Source organism: Aedes aegypti, chromosome 2, assembly GCF_002204515.2.
Source record: "Aedes aegypti strain LVP_AGWG chromosome 2, AaegL5.0 Primary Assembly, whole genome shotgun sequence".
In the NCBI taxonomy this organism is placed as follows: domain Eukaryota; kingdom Metazoa; phylum Arthropoda; class Insecta; order Diptera; family Culicidae; genus Aedes; species Aedes aegypti.
Genome location: NC_035108.1, coordinates 460,590,121 through 460,613,836, shown reverse-complemented (window position 1 = coordinate 460,613,836; position 23,716 = coordinate 460,590,121). Strand labels below are relative to the sequence as shown.

At 38.1% G+C, this 23,716-nt stretch overlaps 1 protein-coding gene across 11 annotated transcripts in view; it reads right to left on the bottom strand.

Moving 5' to 3' along the window:
- LOC5569700 (ras-related protein Rab-5B) overlaps window positions 1-23,716 on the bottom strand; it is a 49,478-nt gene that overhangs the window by 4,387 nt on the left and 21,375 nt on the right. For all 11 annotated transcript variants that reach the window (XM_021848164.1, XM_021848165.1, XM_021848171.1 and 8 more), the window contains exons 2-4: window positions 18,472-18,990; window positions 12,344-12,464; window positions 12,110-12,278 (exon numbers count right to left, since the gene is read on the bottom strand). In XM_021848164.1, coding sequence (XP_021703856.1) covers window positions 12,110-12,278; window positions 12,344-12,464; window positions 18,472-18,725 — 544 coding nt within the window. In that variant the 5' untranslated portion in view covers window positions 18,726-18,990. The remainder of the gene's footprint in view (window positions 1-12,109; window positions 12,279-12,343; window positions 12,465-18,471; window positions 18,991-23,716) is intronic.

Here is a 23,716-nt window from a genome sequence, read left to right as displayed (position 1 = left end):
CTGCCTACGTATCAGGCGTAAGAAAGGCGTGCGCATGGAAGTAGGAAGCGTTAGGGAAACGGTTTCTTGTCCGTCTCTGGTTCTAGCGTTTGCTATGAACGAATAGTTTGAGTGTGATATATTTAGAATGGAAGATAGAAGCAAGTGAGAGATATACAACTACAAAGTACGAGGAAAGGGACGGGCCTGGGATTGAACCCATGACCTTCTGCATATGAAGCAGAAGCGGTAGCCATCAGACCACCAACCCCGTCTGGTTGTTTGATGAATAAGGATTTATGAAGAAACTAATTAACTCTTGAGGAAGTTTAAAAGATTTCCTGAATAAATTTCTAAGACAATTGAAAACAAAATAAATTGAAACTCTGGGTAGTATTCCGCAAGGTATTCTGAAGAAAATACTGCAATGTCCACTGGTATGGCACCTTAAATAAGGATTCCATGAAATGTTTTTTTGAGAAATTCATTGAGAAATGTGCTGAAAGAACTCGTAGTACAAATCCTGTGATGAATCACAGATATTTTATTGAGGAATTCTTAGATTTTTTTCAAGATAGGTTGTTCGAGAACAATTTTTGGAGCAATTCCGTAGTAACCATATCTGAAAAGACGTAGAAATTGCAGTAAGGTTTCTTGAAAAAAAAAAACTGTAAACGAATCTTTTCAAAAACTCCGGAATAAACCATAGTAGAATTTCTTAGAATAATTTGTGTAAGAAACTTTGGAAGATCTCCCAGTTTAACGACTCGAGTATTCGACTGAAGTCTTTGGAAAAAATGTCTATACGTTCTTTGGTCTATATTTCTTTGGACAAAATGTCTAGTAGGTTGAAGTACTCAAGGATGACCTGGAGCAAATTCTGGAACAAATTCTCAAGTTGCTTTGAATAATAACTAGAAGAATTTCTTGGATATTTGATAGAAGATTTCCTGGAAGAATTTTTGGAGATAGAGTCCCTGAAACTATTTCAGATCAAATTTCTGGAGAAACCACTAGGATAATTGCTGAAGGTTTTCCTCTAAGAATCTGAGGAAAAATTCTTAAAGAATCAGGAATAATCTCTTACAATGTCTCTGGAGTCTGTGGAACTTTGCATTATAATCCACGGCCATCAGAATTAGGAAAAAAAGAGACTACAGAAACCGTGTTGGTTAAACCTTTCGTTAGAAAAAGATACTTTTCAGCGATTTGCATTAAAATAAAGACCAAGTTTCAATAAAAACCCTGAAAAAGAACCTCGAGCGCTGCTGTAGAAATCCTCCATACATCTTGATGGCACATCCTTTGGAGATAGTCCACATTTCGCCTTTTTGCCACCACACAAGACACTTGCCAATACTGACCGAACAACAGTTGTGCAAATCCATTTGACATACTTGGGTCTTAGACTTCAAGTTTTACCGAAAGTTCGCCATACTTCAACATTAACCGAAAGTTCCGACGTACTTTACCATTAATCTCAGAGTCAAACAAAACAGACTTAAAGGTCGAATTGAGAGATAAGACCCTCTCTCTAATGCATCCGCAAACACTTAATTTCAAATCGCAGCTTGACGCAATGTCGACAAGAGCTGTCGGTTTTTCATTTTCATTTCCTTTTCATTTTCATTTTGCAGCGTTTGGTGGGGCAATGAGAGCGCAAGTCAGTCCAAAGCCGGGGGCAGGGATAGGTAATGGCCGTAATAGTCTATGCGGACCACTTGAACACCATCAGAAATGATAGGAAGGGTTGGGGTAGGGTATAGGAAATTGGAGAAGACTAGACAAAGTAATGCGATTAATGCTGCAAAATGTAAATGTGCTGAAAGCAATTTGATTAAAATTTCAAACAATTGTGCAAGTAGGAAAGAATGAGCTGATCGCTTTATATAAATTTAATAAACAACAATGTAATAACAATATGAGAGTGATGCTAAGAACTGCTGATGGCACAATGCGACGCTTTAGGAGCTTTTGATAATGATTGAACATTACTATAAAGAACGCAATTCAATCGACGGTGACAACTTTACAAACTTTATCTGTTTTTATCATGTACAGATATAAAATTATAATTCAGTTCACTGATTGGCGGTGCTGATTTATATAAAAATATTTGATATTATTAAAATGAAATGTGTTACTTACTCATGATGGTCATACTTCCCTGACCAGAATTATTCTGTTTTGAGCATCCTTTTCGAAGCTATTCTATCCAGTTATCCATTGACTGCTTACAATTCTGAAATTATTCTTATTGTACATGCTCATGCATTATATTAGTAATTATCATAATCATGCAATAGATAAGAAGGTGAGAAAGAGAGAATTAGGAACAGTGATTAGTAATGAATAATTATGTAGTTTTGTTAGGATAATAAACAATTAAACAGCACTGATGAATAGCTTAAAAAATGACATTACAGCATAGCTGAGCCTTTCGGATCATAAGACCGATGTATTTGTAATTTGTTTCGAAATTGTCCGCGTGGTCTTCTAGTGCCCCTATTAGATCAGAATCAGTCATAGACATACATACCGAATGCTCGCCATGACCCTATGACCAACATTTGTATATGTATAGCCTTAGCTGATGTGGCTTTTCTAATAGGTAGTTCTTTCACTCATTGATTGTCTTCAAAACCTTGTCAAGTATAGAAAATTGATTTTATTTCATTTATTACTACATTGAAACTACATTGTACTTATTGAGTATTTTTTTTTTTTTTTTTTTTTTTGTATGGTATTCAGTTGGAGCTGCCTGACAGCTTAACTTGTCAAGGCTGAACCCTCGGTCTGGCTTTTGCCAAGTTTCCCCTCTACCAGGACCAATACTCAGACGGACTAGGCAATGGCGCCCACATGAACACTGTTTTTTATTAGTATTGTGACGTGGTAGTTTTTGAAAAGTACCCATATTCCCTTGCTTCTGAGAAAAGGAAGCATTATGAAAATCAGCAGCTCCATTAGAATTTGTTTGAAATAGTAGTGCATTACTAATACTGTCTAGTCGAAATGGTTTTGAATAATTTGTCATACAAGTGCTATTCTGATTACTATTGTCTTTTACGTAAGATTAGAGTCTTAAATGTCAAGTGTCGTCAAGTCTTAACAAAATTAGGCTGTTTAGTAGTAGTTCTAGTTAATTTCATTTTTTGTTGTTTAAAGTATTTATTGGTCATTACGTTCATATATCCTTAAAGAAAAAAGTCGCTTTCCTTGTGTGTTCAACAATTTCTCGAAACTAGCAAGTGTACCCTTATGATCGATCTCAGCGTCTTACTTTCCATAGTCATTTTTATAGTGAATATTGAAGAGTAAAGTTACCTTAGGCTTCTATTATAGTCTCCTACAAGATTCACTTTTCGGTGGCAAATGCAATGCTTCACAACGCCTACTTTCTACTTGTAAATTTTGCGAAAATGAAGCTGGAATTAGATTATTTATACCGCTGTTACAAAAGAGGCATTTCTTATTATGGCAATGTAAAAACCATATTAAAATAAGATTGTCGCCACTTATTTCTACTCAGTGAATCTACTAGTCATTTTCCTAAGAGTTCCTAAGTATTCCCTACGTCGTATATGATAACGATGTATCTAGCTAGCTAATAGTAAGAGTGGCTACGGATCATTCTGGTTAGCAAAAGGCAAACTGAACGTCACCAATAGTATTAATGTCCACTTCGAATAGATTAATTATTTGAAATGGGCATCAATTCTATCAATGACGCAGAATGTCCGTTGGATCACATCCGAAATATTATTGCGTCTATGCCATATGAATTATGACGCGGCTTTAAGCAAAAAATGCCAAAATGTGATACCACCACTACAGGTTACGCCTTTGGTTTCCATCATATGGGCTAATGGATTGTGCCCTCCCATCGCGGCAAGGTCGCATAACCAAGGGGAGGGTACATTGTACTTATTGAGTATTAGGTATTTTTTATGTTTAGCACTATTGATATTATCAAGGCAGATTTCCCAGTGAGTGAAGAATTTTATAGTACTAGAACACCATAGAAGATCGCTAAACATTACCTAATCATGGAACGGCTTTTTGCTCTATTATTTTAAGTAGATGCTATTGATCTCCCTTTGCTCCTATCCGCAACCCGGTGCACGCGCCCTGTTGGTTTTCGAAAACCTCGTAGAAGATTACAAACCGTCAATGGCATTCCCAATTACTACCCCACATTGCACATTCAAGGGTCTGACTGTGCTCCTAACCCACCCTCAGTTTTTAATCTTCTCGCCAGATTGAAATTATATTTTCCCGAAGTGAAAGTAATTTTGATGAGTGATAGCCGTACTATGCAGTAGTTTAACCAGAATCTTTAGGTCAGAAGACAAAATCTAAATTTTGTAATAAAAAGGTTGCCATTGCTTTGAAATTCACCCAACATCTAATCAAAGCTTCTAACAACAGCGATCAATTATCAAAACTCATCGCTCATTGGAAAATATAATCCCAAGCCCAGGGAATGTCGACAAGAGCTGTCGGTTTTTGAGCATTTAATGTATTGAGTTGGTAGTCTCTGGGCTAACTATCCATGATTTTGTGCAGTTCCAATACGGCCTCAAATGGATAGCAGGATGGACTGATGGATAGATTACTTTAACAATTGAGACACCATTATTGATAATAAATCTTTGAGCTGTTTAGTGGAATACTTATAAGTAAATGGAAAACCGAACTTAGAACTATACCATCTAATTCTACTGGAGTTTGTATCCTTTGACAGATACCATCAGTGCACCAGTATCCGCTCATGTTCCAGTAGCCCGCTCACACCGAAAAAATAAGTTTAAATAAAGTACCGTTTTGATTCGAATCCCGGACAGCTTCAAATTCCGGACACTCTACGTTTCAAAATGGGCCGTCAAAAAGTTCCCAATTTGAAAGATGATTTTTATAAACATTTCACATAGCAATCCATGAAAATTTACAATGTTCAACTAGTTTTGACGTCTTTCTAACGGATTAGCGCATTTAGTTAATGATTCGACTATTCTAATTGTGTTTTTCATGAGCTGTCCGGGATTCGAATTAATGTGTCCGGAATATGAAGCAAAAGTGTGGTTGTGTCCGGAATAAAAATCATGAAGAGGCCGAACATTTTTGTTGATTAAACTGAATTAAAGCCGTGGAATCCAAATCTTCACTCAGCATTCGAAATTTAAGTGTTTACAAGGCCTGATTACGCTAAAGTTGTATAGGGAACGATTCAATTTATATATGTATCGATTAGTTGAAGTTCACTGAAGCCTCAAGTGTCCGTAATATGAATCAAAACGGTAAATCTGAAAACTTTAGCCACTAGACGATTCAAATCAACAAATTGAATCATACTGTGGACAATCTTTTGCGTATTTACTCAAATTATCTCACTTTTTAAACTCGTGAGCGGGCTACTGGAACATGAGCGGATACTGGTACGTTGACGGTACGCGTATTTCGACCTCCACTGTAAGACCGTCTTCAGTGTCGTGTACTAGACTCGATTTGAACAAAACCATCGTATGCATCCATTATATATTTCAACTAGGTATAGTTATAATTCCCTACCATTTTTTAGTAGAAACTTAAAAAAAAGTTTCACTGATGATTCACCTCCGTATTTCACGACTAACGTTATTGTTAGCCGTCAGCAAGGATCCAAGGTAGACGAACTCGTCATCCATCTCAAACGCCCTGTCGCGCTCGGCCCCATCGGCTAGCATGTATTTTGTCTTGCTCGCATTCACCACCAGTCTAACTTTTGCTGCCTCGCGTTTCAGGCGGGTGTACAGGTCTGCAGCCTGTTCAAGTGTTCGGCCGATAATGTCCGCGAAGCAAACAAATTGACTGGATCACGTAAAAATCGTACTCCGGTTGTTGAACCCAGCTCTCCGCATAACACCTTCTAGCGCAATATTGAACAACAAGCACGAGTGTCCATCACCTTGTCGTAGTCCCGGCGGGATCCAAACGAACTGGAGTGTTCGCCTGAAACCTTCACACAATTTTGCACACCTTGCATCGTCGCTCTTATCAGTCTCGTGAGTTTCCCGGGAAAGCTGTTCTCGTCCATGATTTTTCATAGCTCTACGCGGTTAGCATTATTGTATGCCGCATTGAAATCGATGAAAAGGTGATGCGTTGGGACCTGGTATTCACGACATTTTTGGAGAATTTGCCGTACAGTAGAGATCTGGTCCGTTGTCGATAGGTCGTCAACGGAGCCGGCGTGATAACTTCCCACGAACTCGTTTACTACAGGTGATAGACGACGGAAGATGATCTGAGATAATTCTTTGTAGGCCGTATTTAGAAGGGTGATCGCTCGGAAGTTCTCACAATCTAACTTGTCGCCTTTCTTGTAGATGGGGCATATTACCCTTTCCTTCTACTCCTTCGGTAGCTTTTCTGTTTCCCAGATTGTGCCTATCCGCCAATGCAGACAAATGGCCAGCCTCTCCGGGTCCATCTTTATGAGTTTAGCTCCGATACCATCCTTACCAGCAGCTTTGTTGTTCTTGAGCTGGTGAATGGCATCCTTAACCTCCCTCAAACTGGGGGCTGGTTGGTTTCCATCCTCCGCAGTACTGACGAAGGCATTTCCTGCGATGTCTCGACCTTCATTGCCTGTGCTCTCAGCGCCATTCAGGTGCTCGTCGAAGTGCTGCTTCCACCTTTCGATCACCTCACGCTCGTCCGTCAAAATGCTCCCATTCTTATCCTTGCACATCTCGGCTCGCGGCACGAAGCCGTTTCGGGATGCGTTGAGCTTCTGATAGAAATTACGTGTTTCTTGAGACCGGCACAGCTGTTCCATCTCCTCGCACTCCGTCTCCTCCAGGCGGCGTTTTTTCTCCCGAAAGAGGCGGGTCTGCTGTTGCCGGTTCCGTCTATAACGCTCCATGTTCTGTCGGGTCCCTTTCTGCAGCATGACCGCCCGCGCTGCATTATTCTCCTCCACAATCTGCATACATTCCTCGTCGAACCAATCGTTCCGTCGACTCCGTCCCACATACCCGACGTTGCTCTCAGCTGCATTGTTGATGGTTGCTTTCACTGTTTTCCAGCAGTTCTCAAGAGGGGCTTCATCCAGCTCACCCTCTTCCGGTAATGCATCGGAGCTGGGCGTACGCAGTGGCGACATTAGGTTGCTTAAGCCGCTCTAGGTCATACCAGGCCGGTCGTCGGTACCGTACGTTGTTAACGACGGAGAGTTTTGGTCGCAGTTTAACCATCACCAGATAGTGGTCAGAGTCGATGTTGTCATCTTCCTCTTCTTCTTTTTGGCGTTACGTCCCAACTGGGACCCAACTAGAGCTTTCTATGCCGTTTGATAATTTTTTACATGTGTATATCCTGTGGCAGGTACGAAGATATTCAATGCTCTGGGAAGTCGCGAAAATTCCCATTACAAAAAGATCCTCGACCGGTAGGATTCGAAACCACGACGCTCAGCTTGGTGTTGCTTAATTTATTTATTTATTTGTCGTCAATCATTAGTAGACCGTTTCATTACACACTAATTTTACATATTTTTCTTATTTCTAACAGGAATTATAAAGGTACATAACGAGTTTACAATCATCGAACTGAATTGAAATATCGCTTCAATTTGGTTTTTGTCGTTGTGAAGTCAATACTTGCGCAATGTTTATTATATGTTGCCATCATTTGATTAAGAGGCCCATATTTGGCATAGTTAGTACGACGATGGCATGTAAGGAATATATTCCGGTTTCGCAGTTGTCGGAAGGGTGCATAAAAATTTAGTTTTGCTAAGAGTTCTGCGGAGTCAATACGATGTGAAACAATATCATTTACGAAGGACACTATTGCGAATTCACGACGCACTTTTAGAGTTTGTATGTTGATAAGCATGCAGCGGGCTTTATAAGAAGGTAGAGGAAATCTTGTCCAACCTAATTTACGTAGGGCAAACAGTAGGAATTGTTTTTGTACTAATTCTATCCGTTCTTCATGTGTTATTGGAAAAGGAGACCAAACTACACTACAATATTCAAGTATTGACCTTACATAAGCAGTATATAACGTTTTAATTGTGTACGGGTCATGGAAACTATAACTAAACCGTTTTATGAATCCAAGCATGTTATTTGCTCTGTTGATGATTGTATTATAATGATCAATGAATGTTAGTTTTGAATCTAAGATGACACCTAAGTCTCTGACTCTGTCACATTTTACCACTGTCTGATTCCCTAGGGTGATTGTCACGTTTGGTGTGTCTCGTTTTCTACTAAAAGCTATTAAGTTACATTTTTTTACATTCAATTGCAGCAGGGATTTATTACACCAGGTGTAGAAGACTTTTATTTCATTTTGGAATATATTTATGTCCTCTTTATTAATAATTTCTATATAAAGTTTCATATCATCAGCGTAAATCAGAACTTTTATGTATTTAAGGATCAAAGAGATGTCGTTGACAAACAGTATGAAGAGAAGAGGGCCCAAATGGGAACCTTGAGGGATTCCAGAGGTGACTTGAATGGGATTCGATTTACTTCCTTTGAATCTAACTATTTGTTGACGGTTGGTTAAGTAGGACTCAATCCATTTCAGAAGATTAGACTCTATTCCTAGTTTTTGTAATTTGAATAGTAGCATAGGTATATCAACGCGGTCAAATGCTTTACTGAAATCAGCATAAAGTGCCTCTACATGGTGACCATTATCCATTGCAGTGAGTGAGTAATTGACAAATTCTATTAGATTTGTATTTGTTGAACTTTAAAGAATCCATGTTGAGCATTTGTTATTCTGCTTTTAATTTGATTGAATAGTTTTTCATTAATGATTGCTTCGAATAGTTTAGGAATACAAGAAATAATGGCAATACCACGATAATTCCTTATGTCAGATTTTTTTCCATTTTTAAAGATGGGTACCAGGTATGAGCTTTTCCATGATTTTGGAAAAATACCAGACTCTAATGACATATTAAAAAGCCAAAACAATGGAGTTGTGAGTTCTACAGCTAAGCTCTTCATGAATAATGGTGGAATTCCATCTGGTCCAGAACCTTTTGAAACATCTAAGTTATTCAAGCCTTCCATGACGTCCTTAACGTTGATATGACTGACTTCAATGTCTCTAGTATATTCTGGTAAGAAATCAAAGTAATTGCAATCGCGGTCTTCATCATTAAAAGTAGTGTAGATTTCTTGAAAGAAAAATGCAAAAAGATTGCAAATTTTTTCGGAGCTATCACCAACGTTTTTGTTAAGATGCATTATCGAGGGAAAATTATCTGACTTCAGTTTTGTTTTGACGTAATTAAAGAAATTTTTTGGGCAAGATTTTATTTCATTTTCAGTTTTTAAGTTGTAATCCTCATATGCGTTATCTATGGCTTGATTAAGTTGATCACAAATTGATAGATAGTTTGTTAAGTTTTCGTTATTGTTATTTCTTTCGTATTTTTTATGTGCTTTCTGCTTGCGGTTTTTTAAATTTTTTATTTGTTCATTGTACCACACTGGAGTCTTGGAATGGTTTCTTCGTCTTATTCTTTTTAATGGAACCTCGTCAAGAATAATTTCAAATAACAATTTGTAAAATACGTCGACTGAGGCTTCAACATTTCTTTCGCTTCTTAAAATCGTTTGCCAATCTATCCTATTTAACCTTTCCCTAATATTTTCATAATTTGCCGAATGATATTGAAAAACTTCCTTATACGCAGTCATCAGGTCTGTTATTCTTTTGTACAAAAATTGAGAGCTCAATTGCCAAATGGAATGCTTCATTTTTCCATAATGGGGTTAGTGATTCAGACAAACAGAAGTCCTCATACATATTCGTTAATAAAAAAATCTAAATAGTTATTTTGCTTATTTTTCATGTGGTTAACTTGATTGAGGCCTAAGCTAGCGATTTTGTCAAATAAAAATTGCAATGTTTCGTTATCACCAACGATTGGAAGCAAGCTGCACTCATTGTCAGCGTCTGGAATAAAGCCAATGCTTCTTTGATTAAAATCTCCGAATATGTGAACTTTAACTTCTGGAGAGAGCTTAGACATGATTTCGTCAGCGATTTGGAAAAATTTATCATAAGAGTTTTTACGAGCGTTATTTGGGGGAAAGTATACGGAGGCAAACACATGTGTTTCGCCTTCCACAAGTATTTTCACCCAACATGTTCGAATTCTTCACATTTTTCAGTGCTGATAATTTCCGAATTAAATTGAATTGAAACAGCAACTAGAACTCCACCCCCTGACTACTTTTCAGACGTTATAAAATTCCGATCATCTCTGTAAACATTGTAGTTACACCCAAACACTTCTTCACTCCTAACTCCTTCATCCCAACTTGTTTCATTTGCTAAAATTATTGGGAAGGAACAACTCAAAATTTTGTTATGAATTTCTCTTATCTTCAACGAACTTTTCATTCGGTTGAAATGTTGGCAATATACTACGATTTCTGTTCCAATTTGTGTTGGATTTGAAGAAGTGTTCTGGGTTGAGTCAATTGGAATACCTGATTATTGGCTGTCTCTTACCTCTTCACTGTATGAGTAATGTGTCAAGTACAGTAAACTTCTGTCTTGTCCTACCTCTATAGAGTGCGTTAAGTTGAGTCCTACCTCTAAGGAGTGCGTCCATTGCGCCGAAAACACGAATGTTGAGCATGGCACGCTTCACATGATGCAGCTGAATTTGATGAGCATCCGGGAGAAATCCTTTGTGACTGCCTACTATGCGTAGGTTGCTGATTTTCGACGCATGTCCGGCTGGGATTCAAAATTTCTCCTCGTTGAAATTGTATGGGCCGTTGAGCAGCCGGTGTTCCTGATGATGAGCACTGTGGTGGTCTGGAAAATATCTCCTTTGCTGCTGCCAAATAGCTGGCTGTTTACCGCTACGACTATCAGGACCCACAATGATCTGTAGAGCCCTTATAATAAAGCCTGTCGTTTACCAAGACGAATTCTATAATTCTATCCTTTCCCATTTTCTCCCAGTGTTTTCTCGTGTAATTGTAGAGGACTAAAAGCGAGTAGCATGTCAACATTTCCACCACATCTCGAATTTACCTGCACTCGGACGCAGCCTGGTATTGCTCAGTACAAAGATTTGGAAACTACAATACTTGCACACAGAGATAGCAACTAATCCCAAGTAGCATTCGTTGGTTCCTTGGGCAAGTATGGTTGTTCTTGCAATAACGGAGTAGCAACTGCTTGCGGTCAATCATACTCATGCTCATGCTTAAGCATCCCTTGGGAAATCACTGGTGGGATTATTGGACCAATCAGAGAGAACTGAAGGAATCTTTAGAGGAATTTCTAAAGAAGTTCCGAATTTCTCAAAAGAGACTTGCTACCAGACTGGTCGATGGCAGGAATAAACAATCATGTATTTAGGTAATCTTTAATTGTCCATTTACATTAAGATTCACAGGAAAAAATCAATTATGATGTAAACTCAATATTTCAAGAAACACCAACGCAGCACAGCCATAGATGTCCTATTATGTTGATGTTCTATTATGTCAACGAAATAGTTTCCTGATGAAGAGACCACTAAAACGAAAGCTTTTCTTATGCTATACGGCATTACATAGTAGTAACATCCTGTAAACAGCCGATATATCGCGCAACGGATAGCAACTGGTGTTGTATATTGAGTATGGGAATGAGAGAGAAATAAAAACAAAAACATTCATGCGCACGTCCATAAATGCATTCCAATTAGCTTCCTCCCTTCTGCTGCATATTCGGTATCGAACACCACCGCAGGGTAACGCGAGCTGAGATCGATACACACAGCAAGCAGGGGGGAGATACACGCAAGAACCATTCCGCAGGTATCGATATGGAAATCGATCGAAGCGGAAACCTTTTGCAGGGTCAGGGCATTTATATTTTTCCCCACTCGAAGGAATGGCGAAGCGATTCGATAAACCAATTACCTAGGTAGCTAGTTCCATTGTCAGCTTTGCGTGTCAGACACCGGTATGCCGACCTCGCGCCGTCGGGATAACGATGATTCATAAATACCCCCAGAACGAACATCAAAAACAAGTGGAAAGGGCAAAATTGAACAGCTGTTTCGCGGCTATTCGTAACAATATTCACTTCGGGCGCCCTCACTTACCTATTGCAAGAAAGATGTCATTCACATTCACAGCGGTTTTGGCCGACGTCTCCATGAACAGCAGTCCGTTCTCGTCCGCGTATTGCTTAGCCTCCTCGTAATCAACCATGCGTTTGTTGACGAGATCGGCTTTGTTACCGGCCAGCGCAATCACAATATTCGGCGATGCCTACAATTTGAGAACGGGGAGAAATTTAGTTAATCATACCTTGATTGAATCGGAATACCAAATACCTGTCGCTGAAGCTCTTTGACCCACGTTTTAGCACGTGCAAAACTATCTTGATTCTGAATATCGTAGACAACAATAGCTGCCTGAGCACCTCGGTAGTACATAGGGGCGAGACTGTGGTACCTGGAAAGCAGAAAAAGGGTATTAGGAAAAGTGATTCATAGGAGGGTCACACCTGATTAGGGCTGGTGCGACTAATCATTTAAGATACCGTAAAGAGACTGAAGAGGAACCAAAACATGGGGGACCAGGAAATGCCCCTTTGAACAAGGATTCCTCAAGGTACCTCTCTCAAACTTAGAGTATTTCTCGTGACATTACGCCAAGTATTTCTTCATGTATTATTTATGATTTTCATCAGAATGGATTTTAGGTATTTGCTCAAAGTTTCACTCGGAGATGATTTCTTCAGTGGTTGACTCAGTGATTCTTCCACAGGCTTCCAAAGGGATTCCTCTAAGATTTTTGTTGAAGATACCTTCAGTAGCTTAACTAGCAGTTTTCCAAGGATTCCTCCAGAAATTATTACAAATATTTCTCCAGACGTTTCATCATATATTCGTTCAAGAATTTGTTTTGAAAATTCATCCATAAATTATTCAAAATAATACTCAGCTCTTCCGGAATTCATTCTAGGATAAGCAGTACAGTTTTTTGTTTAGGACTTGTTCAAGAATACAACTATTGATGTTTCTAAATACATCCCCAGAAATAACTCCTAAGATTTTTCTGATGAATGCATGGGTTTTCCTCTGAAAATTTTTAAAGGTTTTTTTTTATAAATTCAACTAGAAACTTCTTAGATTCTACCTAAGTTTTTTTCAGATAAGTTTTCCTCAACAGTAATTTTCTAAAGAATTTCCAATAAGTTCTTGAGGACTTATGGAACCATGAGGACCATGGAATTCTGTCAGCAACTTCTCTAGGGAATTAAGAAGGCCATTATAGGAGGTCCGGTATGCGGTCTAGTATATTTATCTAAAGAAAATCCTACAGTTAATCTCTAATCAAACTCCTGGTGAAGTACATAAAAACACTTTTGGATTAGAGCACTCTTAAAATAATCTTTGAAGAAACTTCTGGATATTTGAGGATGTTTTGGATGATTCTCCAACAAAATGGAAAAATATTACGCGAAACCCTGGATAATAATCTGCAGGATTTAATGAAGCAATGTTAGAAAAACTTATCTAAATTGAGGCAGGCACCGCTATATACTTTATGGGTTGGTGAATTCATTGCCGCTTTCAAAAATATCATACCACATCTAGTTTTTGAGATATCGGTTGTTGAAAATGCAAAATATGACTACATCAGCCAACTTGCATGCAAGTTTGCCAGCTTGTATGGCAATTTATTTGCTTTATTTGCCACAGAGATCAAATTTCATGTGCATAACAAAATTTTTCTGCAATAATACTTTCGATGCTCAAAAGTTTTTTTTTATCTTTATTAACGAGATTTTAGCCCTGGGCTAGTTCATCTCGGGACTAACGGCTTTACTTCCCTTCCGAAGGAAGTCGTCACTGATTTTTTTAGTGACTATCTCGGGGATGGGATTCGATCCCAGGTCCTCGGCGTGAAAGGCGTGTGTTCTAACCACTACACCAGGTCCGTCCCCGACTCAAAAGTTATTTTTTGATGGTTTAGAAAAGTATTGTATTTTGCCATATGAGAGAAATGAAGAATTTTGTATGGAGAATCCAAGCATGTTGGAAAAATCGATTTAATCTAAATTTGATCGTGCAATTTCAATCTATATCTGAAATAAAAGTTAAAGTCCTATTTTGTCCTTTTTAGGTTAGATCACCAAAAAGTTTGAAAAATCATACTCTTTTTTTCATGTTAACATAGATGAAACCAGCGTTTTACACAATTTCAACGACCTGTAGCTAAAAATTTTGACGTAGAGGAAATTTTCTGAGAACGGCATGAGATTGAGCAACCCCAAAATCAACTAGAGACACATAATTTGATCCTTAAGACACGCAAAAATGTCGTTTTTGTTACGCTGTGTAATAGGAGGAAATACAGGAATAATTTCTGTAGAACTTTTTGAGAATCCGAGGACAATTTATTTGAGAAATATTTGGAAGAGACTGTAGGACTGATCCCTGGATGAAATGTTAGAGGAAACTCTGACACAAAAATCAGCAAAAAGTCCATGATGTTTCCTTGGTTGATTTTATTACCTATTTTCAACTTGTCTCCAGATGGATTTTGTGAAATTACTGGGATAATATACAGTATTGGACAAAACATTTGTACAGAACGTCAGATATAACTTGAATTTCAACATATATTTTTGATTAATGTTTCCAATCAGTAGTTTAAAAGTAATAACGATTTAACTACAGTGAAGTGTTTTCGACGAAAAATTCAAAACTATTTATCTGAAAATCTAATTGCCCTACACAAGAACTGTCTTGCAAACTTGTTCATTCCGCCAAAATCTACAACTTTGCTTAAGATACCATGAAGATATTATTTTCGTTTAGTTAAGTTATTTATAAAAAATCGTCAAAAAAATCACTTTAGTCAAATCGTTACTGCTTTTGAACTCGTTATTGGAAATATCGCTCAAAATATGTTGAAATTAAAGTTTTTTTTTCTGAAGAACTGTGAACATTTCTTTCAAATCGATCCATAAAAGACTCAGATATAATTGGGCATTTTGTATAGAAAATGGAAAAAGTTGCAAATGTTTGTCCAATACTGTATGGAGGAGTTCTTGAAGGAATCCCTGGAAACCCGCCATAGTGGCATCTCAATGAATTCTTTTAGGGTTTTTCCTAGTAGAATTCCTTAACAAAATTCTTCGACATAAGAAACAAAAGCTATTGTGTATTTCAGAAGAATTCCCGAAGGGATACTTGAAAGATATCCTGGAAAACTCATTATTGGAAAAATCACTCAAAATATGTTGAAATTCAAGTTTTTTTTTCTGAAGAACTGTGAACATTTCTTTCAAATCGATCCATAAAAAACTCAGATATAATTCTCTAAAATTTGTCATTTTGTATGGAAAAACGAAAAAGTTGCAAATGTTTGTCCAATACTGTATAAAGGAGTTCTTGAAGGAATCCATGGAAACCCGCCATAGTGGCACCTCAATGAATTCTTTTAGGGTTTCCTAGTAGAATTCCCAAACAAAATTCTTCGACATAAGAAACAAAAGCTATTGTGTATTTCAGAAGAATTTCCGTAGGGATACTTAAGAGATATCCTGGAAAACTGGCCAAATTACTGAAAGAATCTTTTAAGAATGTTTTGAGAGAATCTCTGAAAGATTTTTTGGAATAATTACTACGGAAATTTAGCAGATATTAGCATCGTACGGCTGAACGAGGAATTTATCTAAGACTCCCTTGAAAGATTTCTGGAGGAATTTTAAGACGAATTCCTGAGAATTTCTGGGCAAATTTTCAGAGGAAGCTTTGGAGAAGTTTCTGAATGTATTCATGAACATTTTTTTGGAGAATCTTCGGAGCGTTTCATAGAGCAGTCTGTGAAAGGAATTCTCGAGAAACTATGGAGTCGTCTCGAGGCAATCTCTGGAGTCTTAACAAATTACATCAGGATTTGCCACAAAAAGAAAGGAAGAAAAATTACTTTAGAGACCATTCTGCTTTGAGATTTTAGAGCTCTATTCAACGTAGATACTTTCTAGAGATTTGAAGATTTGCCTTAGAATAGTGACCAAGTCTCTAAACAGCGACCTGCTACTGAGCATGAGCATGAGCATAGATGTCCGTACAATTCGTAGTTGCTACTCCGTGATTGTCCAGAACAATCAAAGTTGCGCAGAGATTTAATTAATGGGGCTTGGGATTAGCTTACCATTCTTCAATGAGCACAAATCGAGAGCTCAATTTTTTAAAGTCAATAACGGCGCCTTAAGGTCATCGGGGAAGGGAAGGAATGTTAGTTAGACAACCGTTGTTACTAGAGACCGAGTATACCTCACCTCTGCATCTCCACAGTTCTCATGGAAAGGATATTGGGTTAGTGGGATAAGGTAAAGATCTGGGAGTCACCAATGGTTGGTGATGCGATCCATGATATAATCACGCTTAATTGGATTCGCGATATGATTCGATAATCGTATTGTACGCCGACCAAGTGTTCACTCGCCCACGCTGGAGCAAGCGACGCGATCAATAGATCAAATACTACTAACGATTTTTCATTTCACTGCTCGACCGACGCGCGACATGTTTGATCCTGCCCTCATCACCCGCCGCCACAGGAGCAAGCGTCAAGGTCGAAGGATCAAACTGAACTCTCTCTAAACAGCGTCCTGCAACTAGCCCCGAGGTCAGGTTTTGTTCATTCTTTGCAACAGCTATTACTGCGAAGTTTTTGTTCGGCGTTCAGTGATACTTCTAGAGCACTGCTTTTCAACCTTGTTAACCACAGAAAAAGGCTCGCTGTAAGGTGCTCGTTTCAGCGAGCTTTTCAGATGGTCGGGGGTCCGCGGACCCCCTGTTTAGAGACGTGGTTCTAGGGACTTCCCAAGGAATTTATCCGAGAGTTTGGTTCAACAGTTCAACCAGAATTTCTAAGCTTAGTGTTCTTATGAGCACTTCTACAGTTATTAACTGAGAGCTTTGCCGATTGATCATTTTTGCATATGTATATCGTGTGGCAGTAACGGAAATACTTTATGCCCTCCTAAGAAGTCGATAAAATTTCCATTACCAAAAGATCCTCGACCGGTGGGATTCGAACCCACAACCCTCAGCATGGTCCTGAATAGCAGTACGTTTATCGCTACGGCTATCTGGGCGCCTAGGACTTTTTCAAATTATTTTTCTAAGGTCATCTTCAGAAGTTACTCCAGTAATACCTAATCTAGATTTTTTTTGAAGAATTTCTGCGGGTAACCGTCAGGAATATTCTTTAGAAATTATTGGATGTTCGGCATTCGGCCCGGGATGGTTTTCTAAAGTAATCAATGATGAAACACCTGGTTACATACATGATAAACTCCTGCAGGGATCTCGGAAGAAATTTCTGTACCTTTGAAAAAGTTTCGGATGATTCTTCAGAACAATTTTTGGAAACATTTCCAAACGAAACCCTGAACAGTATCCTGCAGGATTTTCTGCAGGAATCCCTGGAACACTTCGGGCGGAGCCCTTGTGTTGGAATTAACAGGAATTGCAGAGCTCATTGCTGTACCATTTTCTGCTGTAAAAGCAAAAAAAAAAAACTTCTGAGAAATCCAAGAACAATAGTTTAAAATTGTATTCGTGTAATCTTTGGAAGATACTGTAGGAGGAATTCCTGAATGACAGGCTAGAAAATCCATAAAGAATATTTGGATGAAATGCTTGGACAAACTTCATCGAATTTATTGAGGGATTCGTGAAAGTGTCCCTTATGTGTTTCGTGGAATAATCTTTGGAGGAACCCATGGAGCAATTTCTGGGAGCATCCATTAAGGAATCCTAATGAAAATGGTTGGAAGAATTCTTATAAAAACTTTTGGAAGATATCCGGAAAGACAACTGAAGAAAACGGTTGAATAAACTCAGAAGGAAAACCTGGAAAACTTGGAAGAAAACTCTGTGGAAAATGTACGATTTCCTGGAGCAGTTCGTCCAAACATCCCTGGATGAATTCTAGGACAAGGTCTAGTAAGAATTACTGAAGAATTTTTTGAGGGATTGAAGAGTCTTTGAATATATTTCTGAATAAAATTCTGAAAAATCCTGAAGCTTTTCTTTAAGGAGCAATTGCAGCAATTCCTGAAGAGACCTATTCCATAGTCTCGTAGGAATCTCTGGAGCCTCAAAAATAGAGACTAACATTAAGGCTAAGTAGCCCGTCATTTGTTTTGGCAACAATGATGACTTTTCAGCTTGCATTTCAAACTGATAAAACTTAGTCTTGATAGTTTATATTGACTTGAAAAAGTATCACTGTACGCGCTAACATGCATAAAGTATGCTGATACTTTTTCAGCTGTGTCAGTGCAAAACCAACTGATTTTCTTTGATTCGAAATCGTGAGATGAATTAAGAACAATCATCAACGACGCGTACAAATTTCAATGACGGCCTACTTCGCCTTAAAATAATGACCAAAAGATATCTACTACCAGCCCTGCGCACATGACACTTACCTTTCCTGTCCAGCAGTGTCCCAGATCTCGAACTTCACCGTCGTATCGTCGATGCAGACTGTTTGCGTGAGGAAAGCGGCACCGATCGTACTCTCCTGGTACTCGTGGAACTGTCCTTTGACGAACCGTAACACTAGCGACGACTTTCCGACGGCCGACTCACCCAGCAGGACCAGCTTGAACTGGCAGATTTTGTTCTGTGTGGCGCCATTTGGTCGCTGTGCACCGCCACCGGCCCGCGGACTGTTGGCCATACTGCTGCTGTCTTCGGAGGGCGTTGAGAATCGTAGTGCGGAAGCCGCTACTCCTGCTTTCTATGCTGCGGGGCGGCTGGGTGACGTTTTGTTCCAAAAACAGAAGAATCCCAACCGAAGTCCACACCCGCCGGTCGGAAGTTACACGCGTCCACACGCAAAGCAAAATAATAAACTAATAAAACAAAACCAAGAGACTAAACGAAAAACGTGATCGGATTCCAATCGCCTATGATCGCTCCGTTTTGATTCAATACTGCAACAACTGTAAATAGAATGGGTACGATTAGCACAATTAGGAAGTATGCATTGGGACGTTATCGGATGAACATCTATTGGATCAGCACTATAAAAAATCGATTCCGTAAATCACCGATCGAGCACAGCCAAACTAATAACAGAGCGGTCTTTGATGGCCGGTCTTAGCAAGTCGTCGTCGTCACCACACGTTCTTTTTGCCTACGTAGCTCATAAAAAATCCCAGAGATGATAACGTTTTTCGTATTGCACATCTAACGGTTAGAACTTGGATGCTCTTTTGGCTATGCAATTCTTAGCCTCAAGAGTCAGCCTTACAGACGACCCACATGATGGACAGGCGCCCTCGATAGGGTATCTTCTTGTTTGATTAACCATTGCACAATCTATTAGCGCTTCATAAATTACATCTCATCCGAGCAGTGTTTGCAGTACAACACACAGGGCCGCATTTATGGGGGCCGAGAGGCCCCAAAAAAAATCCAAACCGTGCCAGTACCATATTATAGACAGCGCCATATTCTGAACGGTCCGTTCCTTATGTTGAATATACATTGTTTTTACATCCAAAATAGTAAACTGTCAGTTCGAAACATGATTCATTGTAACATTTCAAAACTAAAATACATGGTTAAGTTGTTTTTTCAACAAATATTATACGTAAAGTTCGTTTGCTGTCCATAATAAGGAACAATGTGTGTTCATAGTTAGGACCATTCCGTCTATAATTAGGAACATGCATGCTTCCGACTAACATATGATTTTGTTTTAAATAATTGATAATTGATGGACGTTTTATTTTAATCTATACGTTTATTTAGATATAAGACAAATGCAACGGCAAGACAAATCAATATCCCAGCTGTTGAAATCCTTAATAATTTAAGTTATTCAAATTGGATTTTCTTAACCGTTCGGAATATGGTGCTTGCACGGTACTGCAATGTAAGTACAAACTTATCATCCCATAGTGAAAACTCATTGTTCATACCATGATAAAAAAATGCATTATAGTTCTAACGTGTTCGGAAAACTTTCCACAATTTCCCCATAATAATTTCCATATAAACCTACATTGGCTTTGGAGCACACTTAAATCACCACCGAAAAAGCTGAAAATTTCAGAAAACATTTTTTATGGTAAGGATGGTAAGAAATATATGAGAAATTGAATTTTTAAACATTTTTTTAATTTTGAATCGCACTAATGTGCACTATTTTTGTCCCATTATTGCGGCTTTCGAACAAATCAAATCTCTATACCTAAAATAGTTCATATTCATTGGTAAAAATCATATTATGGTGAGATAACATCTACATAAGCATTCTACATACGAAATTGTACCGTAAGGACGCCATTCACCGCTCATTTAACAGCATTTCAGCACATTAAATTCTGTCAAAAATCGGTTTTTCTATACTTTTCGCAACTTTTTGCGCTAGACGCAAGATAAAACATTTATTTTTGTAGGAAAGCAGTTGAAATGTGAACAACGTATAATGGTATCGAATAACATGTATGCCAATGATACATGTGTAGGGCGCCATTCACCGCTCATCCTAAGTATGAGGCTCTATATACACAACTAGTTGGAATTACTTTAGTTTCACTAGCTGGTTGTTATCTTTGTACTAAAGTACAACAACATATGAAAGCATGGCAGTTAAGAAGCATTTTTCGATCTGCCATAATTAAAACATTGTTCAACTCATGTTTATCGCCATAAAAAGCCTAAAATTATTTTTTATGAATTGTATATTATATTAACTCATATGAATTTCATTCTGATACAATCCATTCTGGTATACTAATACATGTTGATGACTTTCATTACGAAAATTTGTTCAGATTTTTCAAAATAATTCAATGAGCGGTGAATGGAGCATGAGCGGTGAAATGCGTCCTTACGGTAGATAGAATCTTCCAGTTGGAAAATATATTGAATTGGCATCAATAGAAACTAAGGGCAACTTCACCGGTGGTCCATTTGTTGGTCCAAATTGATATCAAAAATTACCCAGTCAAAATTAAATAGACCAAACCGCACGCACATGCACCGGTTGTTGTATTTTTTTTCTCGATTATATGACATTTCCCGGAATGCCGTTTCCCGGAAATCATTTCCCGAAATGACCCATTTCCCGGAATGCCACTTCCCGGAATGTACTAAAAATAAACCTTTCGCGGAACCCTAAAATTTGCAGCGAGACCCAAGTTAAGTATCGCAGGTTCCAATCTCGCCGATCGAGGGTTTTTAGGATTGGAAAATTCTTCTAATTTTGAGGGCATAGAATTTCTTTGTCAATAGGGTCCTAAAATGTTTAATGAAATCTTGTTTTCATTTAATAACACGAAAGAGCATGTTACTGCAACTACTTTAACAATTTTTCCCGCTCAAATAACGGATATATCATATTGAAACTTTAATTTAAAAATTGGATCCATAAATGAACTTTGACACTTGAGATCATGTTTGACGTTCGCTTAGTCGACAAAAATACCACAGGGGTTTTAGTTTTGACACTGGGGTTGTTCCTACTGACATTTCGGAAAAGACACGGAAAACAAAATACACCCAAAATTTGAGTTTAAACCAAGGGGTGTGACAAAATCTATAAAAACATAAAACATGTTTTTTTGTGCTTAAACAAATGAAAAACATTAAAAAAATGAGTAAACATGTGTTTTTGGCCTAAACTTAAGCGTTTGGCACTAAAATTGGGACAGGGCTTCAGGACCCTATTGGCGAAGAATATTCTCAGTTAATAACTGTGGGAGTGCTAACATTAACATAGAGCCGAAAAGCAGTTGAAACGTCATGCCAGAAAGAAAAAGAAGAATTCAAACACTATCACATTATAAAGTTCAAGCTAGTGTCTCATTCCAAAGGTGCGGAAGGAGTTAAGGAAGCGTCGCCTTATAAATTTGACAAGAAGAGAGATGGTCTAATATGTCAAAATTTTGTGTGTCATAAATTGTGTATAATCCAGGGTTGCAAAAAGTCATGAAATTCATGCTACAGTAGCCAAGCAGAGCAAATCGCAGTCAGCAAAGTCAGTGAAGAGCCTCTCGGTGATATAGGCAAAATGCCTAGAATGTAGTAAAACACCCGTTGCTAAGGGCAACCCAAAACTACTGTAGAAAAATGCTCTATTTTCCGGAGCATTTCCCGCATTTACAGCCTTGGATGACACCAATGATTAAGAAAATTAATGCACAAAAAAAGCTACTTGATAAGATTCGCGTTTTCAAAGTACTGTAGTGAGAAGAGCCACGTGAGTTTCGCGACATTCAAACCTACTACTATTACCATTCCCAGCCCTGATAAAATTCAATTACTCAATAGAATAACCTTAGTTTGAAAGAGGGGACAATTTCTGATGTTTAATATTAGCAGCCTTCTTGCCAAAAATGTTTCTATCGGTATAATTCGGAAGAACGGCAAATTTTCAAAAGAAGGGTGATTCTCTATGAAAATGGCAGAAGCTATAACTAAAATTTATGTTGATGATTTATTTATCACACGGATAGAAATCTGAATCCAAAAACAAAATTATGACTCATGATATCATGATTCCTGCGTGTTTTCGTCTTATGAAAATACACCATGATTTGGACTCATGATATCATGACTCAGATTGCGGTAACGCAACACAGGCGTTAGGTTTTTGTAGCTGATTGCTCGGAATCATGATTCAAATGCCAAAAATGCTGAGTCGCGCATCCGTTTATGATCGACAAAATAAAAAAAAAGTTAAAAATAGCATACATTGAGACTCGAGCCAAGAACCTTCCGATTGTGAGCCACGTACTCTACCACTCAACCGCTTCGTCATCTTGGATTAAGAGTGATCGATACGAATGTGATAAAGGAAAGTGCGCCGCTTAGTGTTTTCACACTGGATGTTACGCTTATGAGGAATCATGATTATGACTCCAGGAACCATGATTTGTGATCCTGATATTATGACAAATCATGAAATTCATAAATTGGTTAGTATGAATTTCATGATTTGTAAATCATGGTGAGGGGATCAGATCAGTCTACCAATGGAAATCCTTCGAAGGGAAATGAAATCTAGAAAATTGGTCTACATGATACATAAATAGAGTTAACAAAGCTTGCAATTAGATTGTTTGAAAATAATTCTAACTGTTAAAAATTTCGTTTCATTAAAAAAACTGAAAATATGGCGGATAGCATTATGAATAATAATCATGATGCTATCCGCCATATTTTCATTTCAAATTATTTAAAAATTACTCTTGCAAATATTTTTTACGGCTTTCGCAGGAATAAGTTAATTATTATGCTACTAAATTAGCCGGTAAAACTGCTTTCAAATCAGAATATTAAATATAAGAACAAAAGCTAAAATCACGGTGCCTGTTGCAAAATTTTGAAATCTCGCATTGAAATATTACCGCCTTGCGGGGTAACGTTAGGTATACGGGTGACCTCAATCATTCTTTTCGATGCATTTCGTGGCTGGTGGTATGAACGTCGAAAAACTAATATATGACAATCTAGTGGCTTTTTACAAAGTATTCTTGGAGCTTGCCACATTGTTTTCATGATTCTGATATTGCTTTGCTTTAAAAAATGGCTTAGAACCAGAAGTTGCTTATTTTTTTAGCATTGAGTAGTTTTCCGGGAAATGGGTTATTCCGGGAAATGGTTTTCCGGGAAATGTCTTTCCGAGAAACGTCTTTCCGGGAAATGGTATAGAAC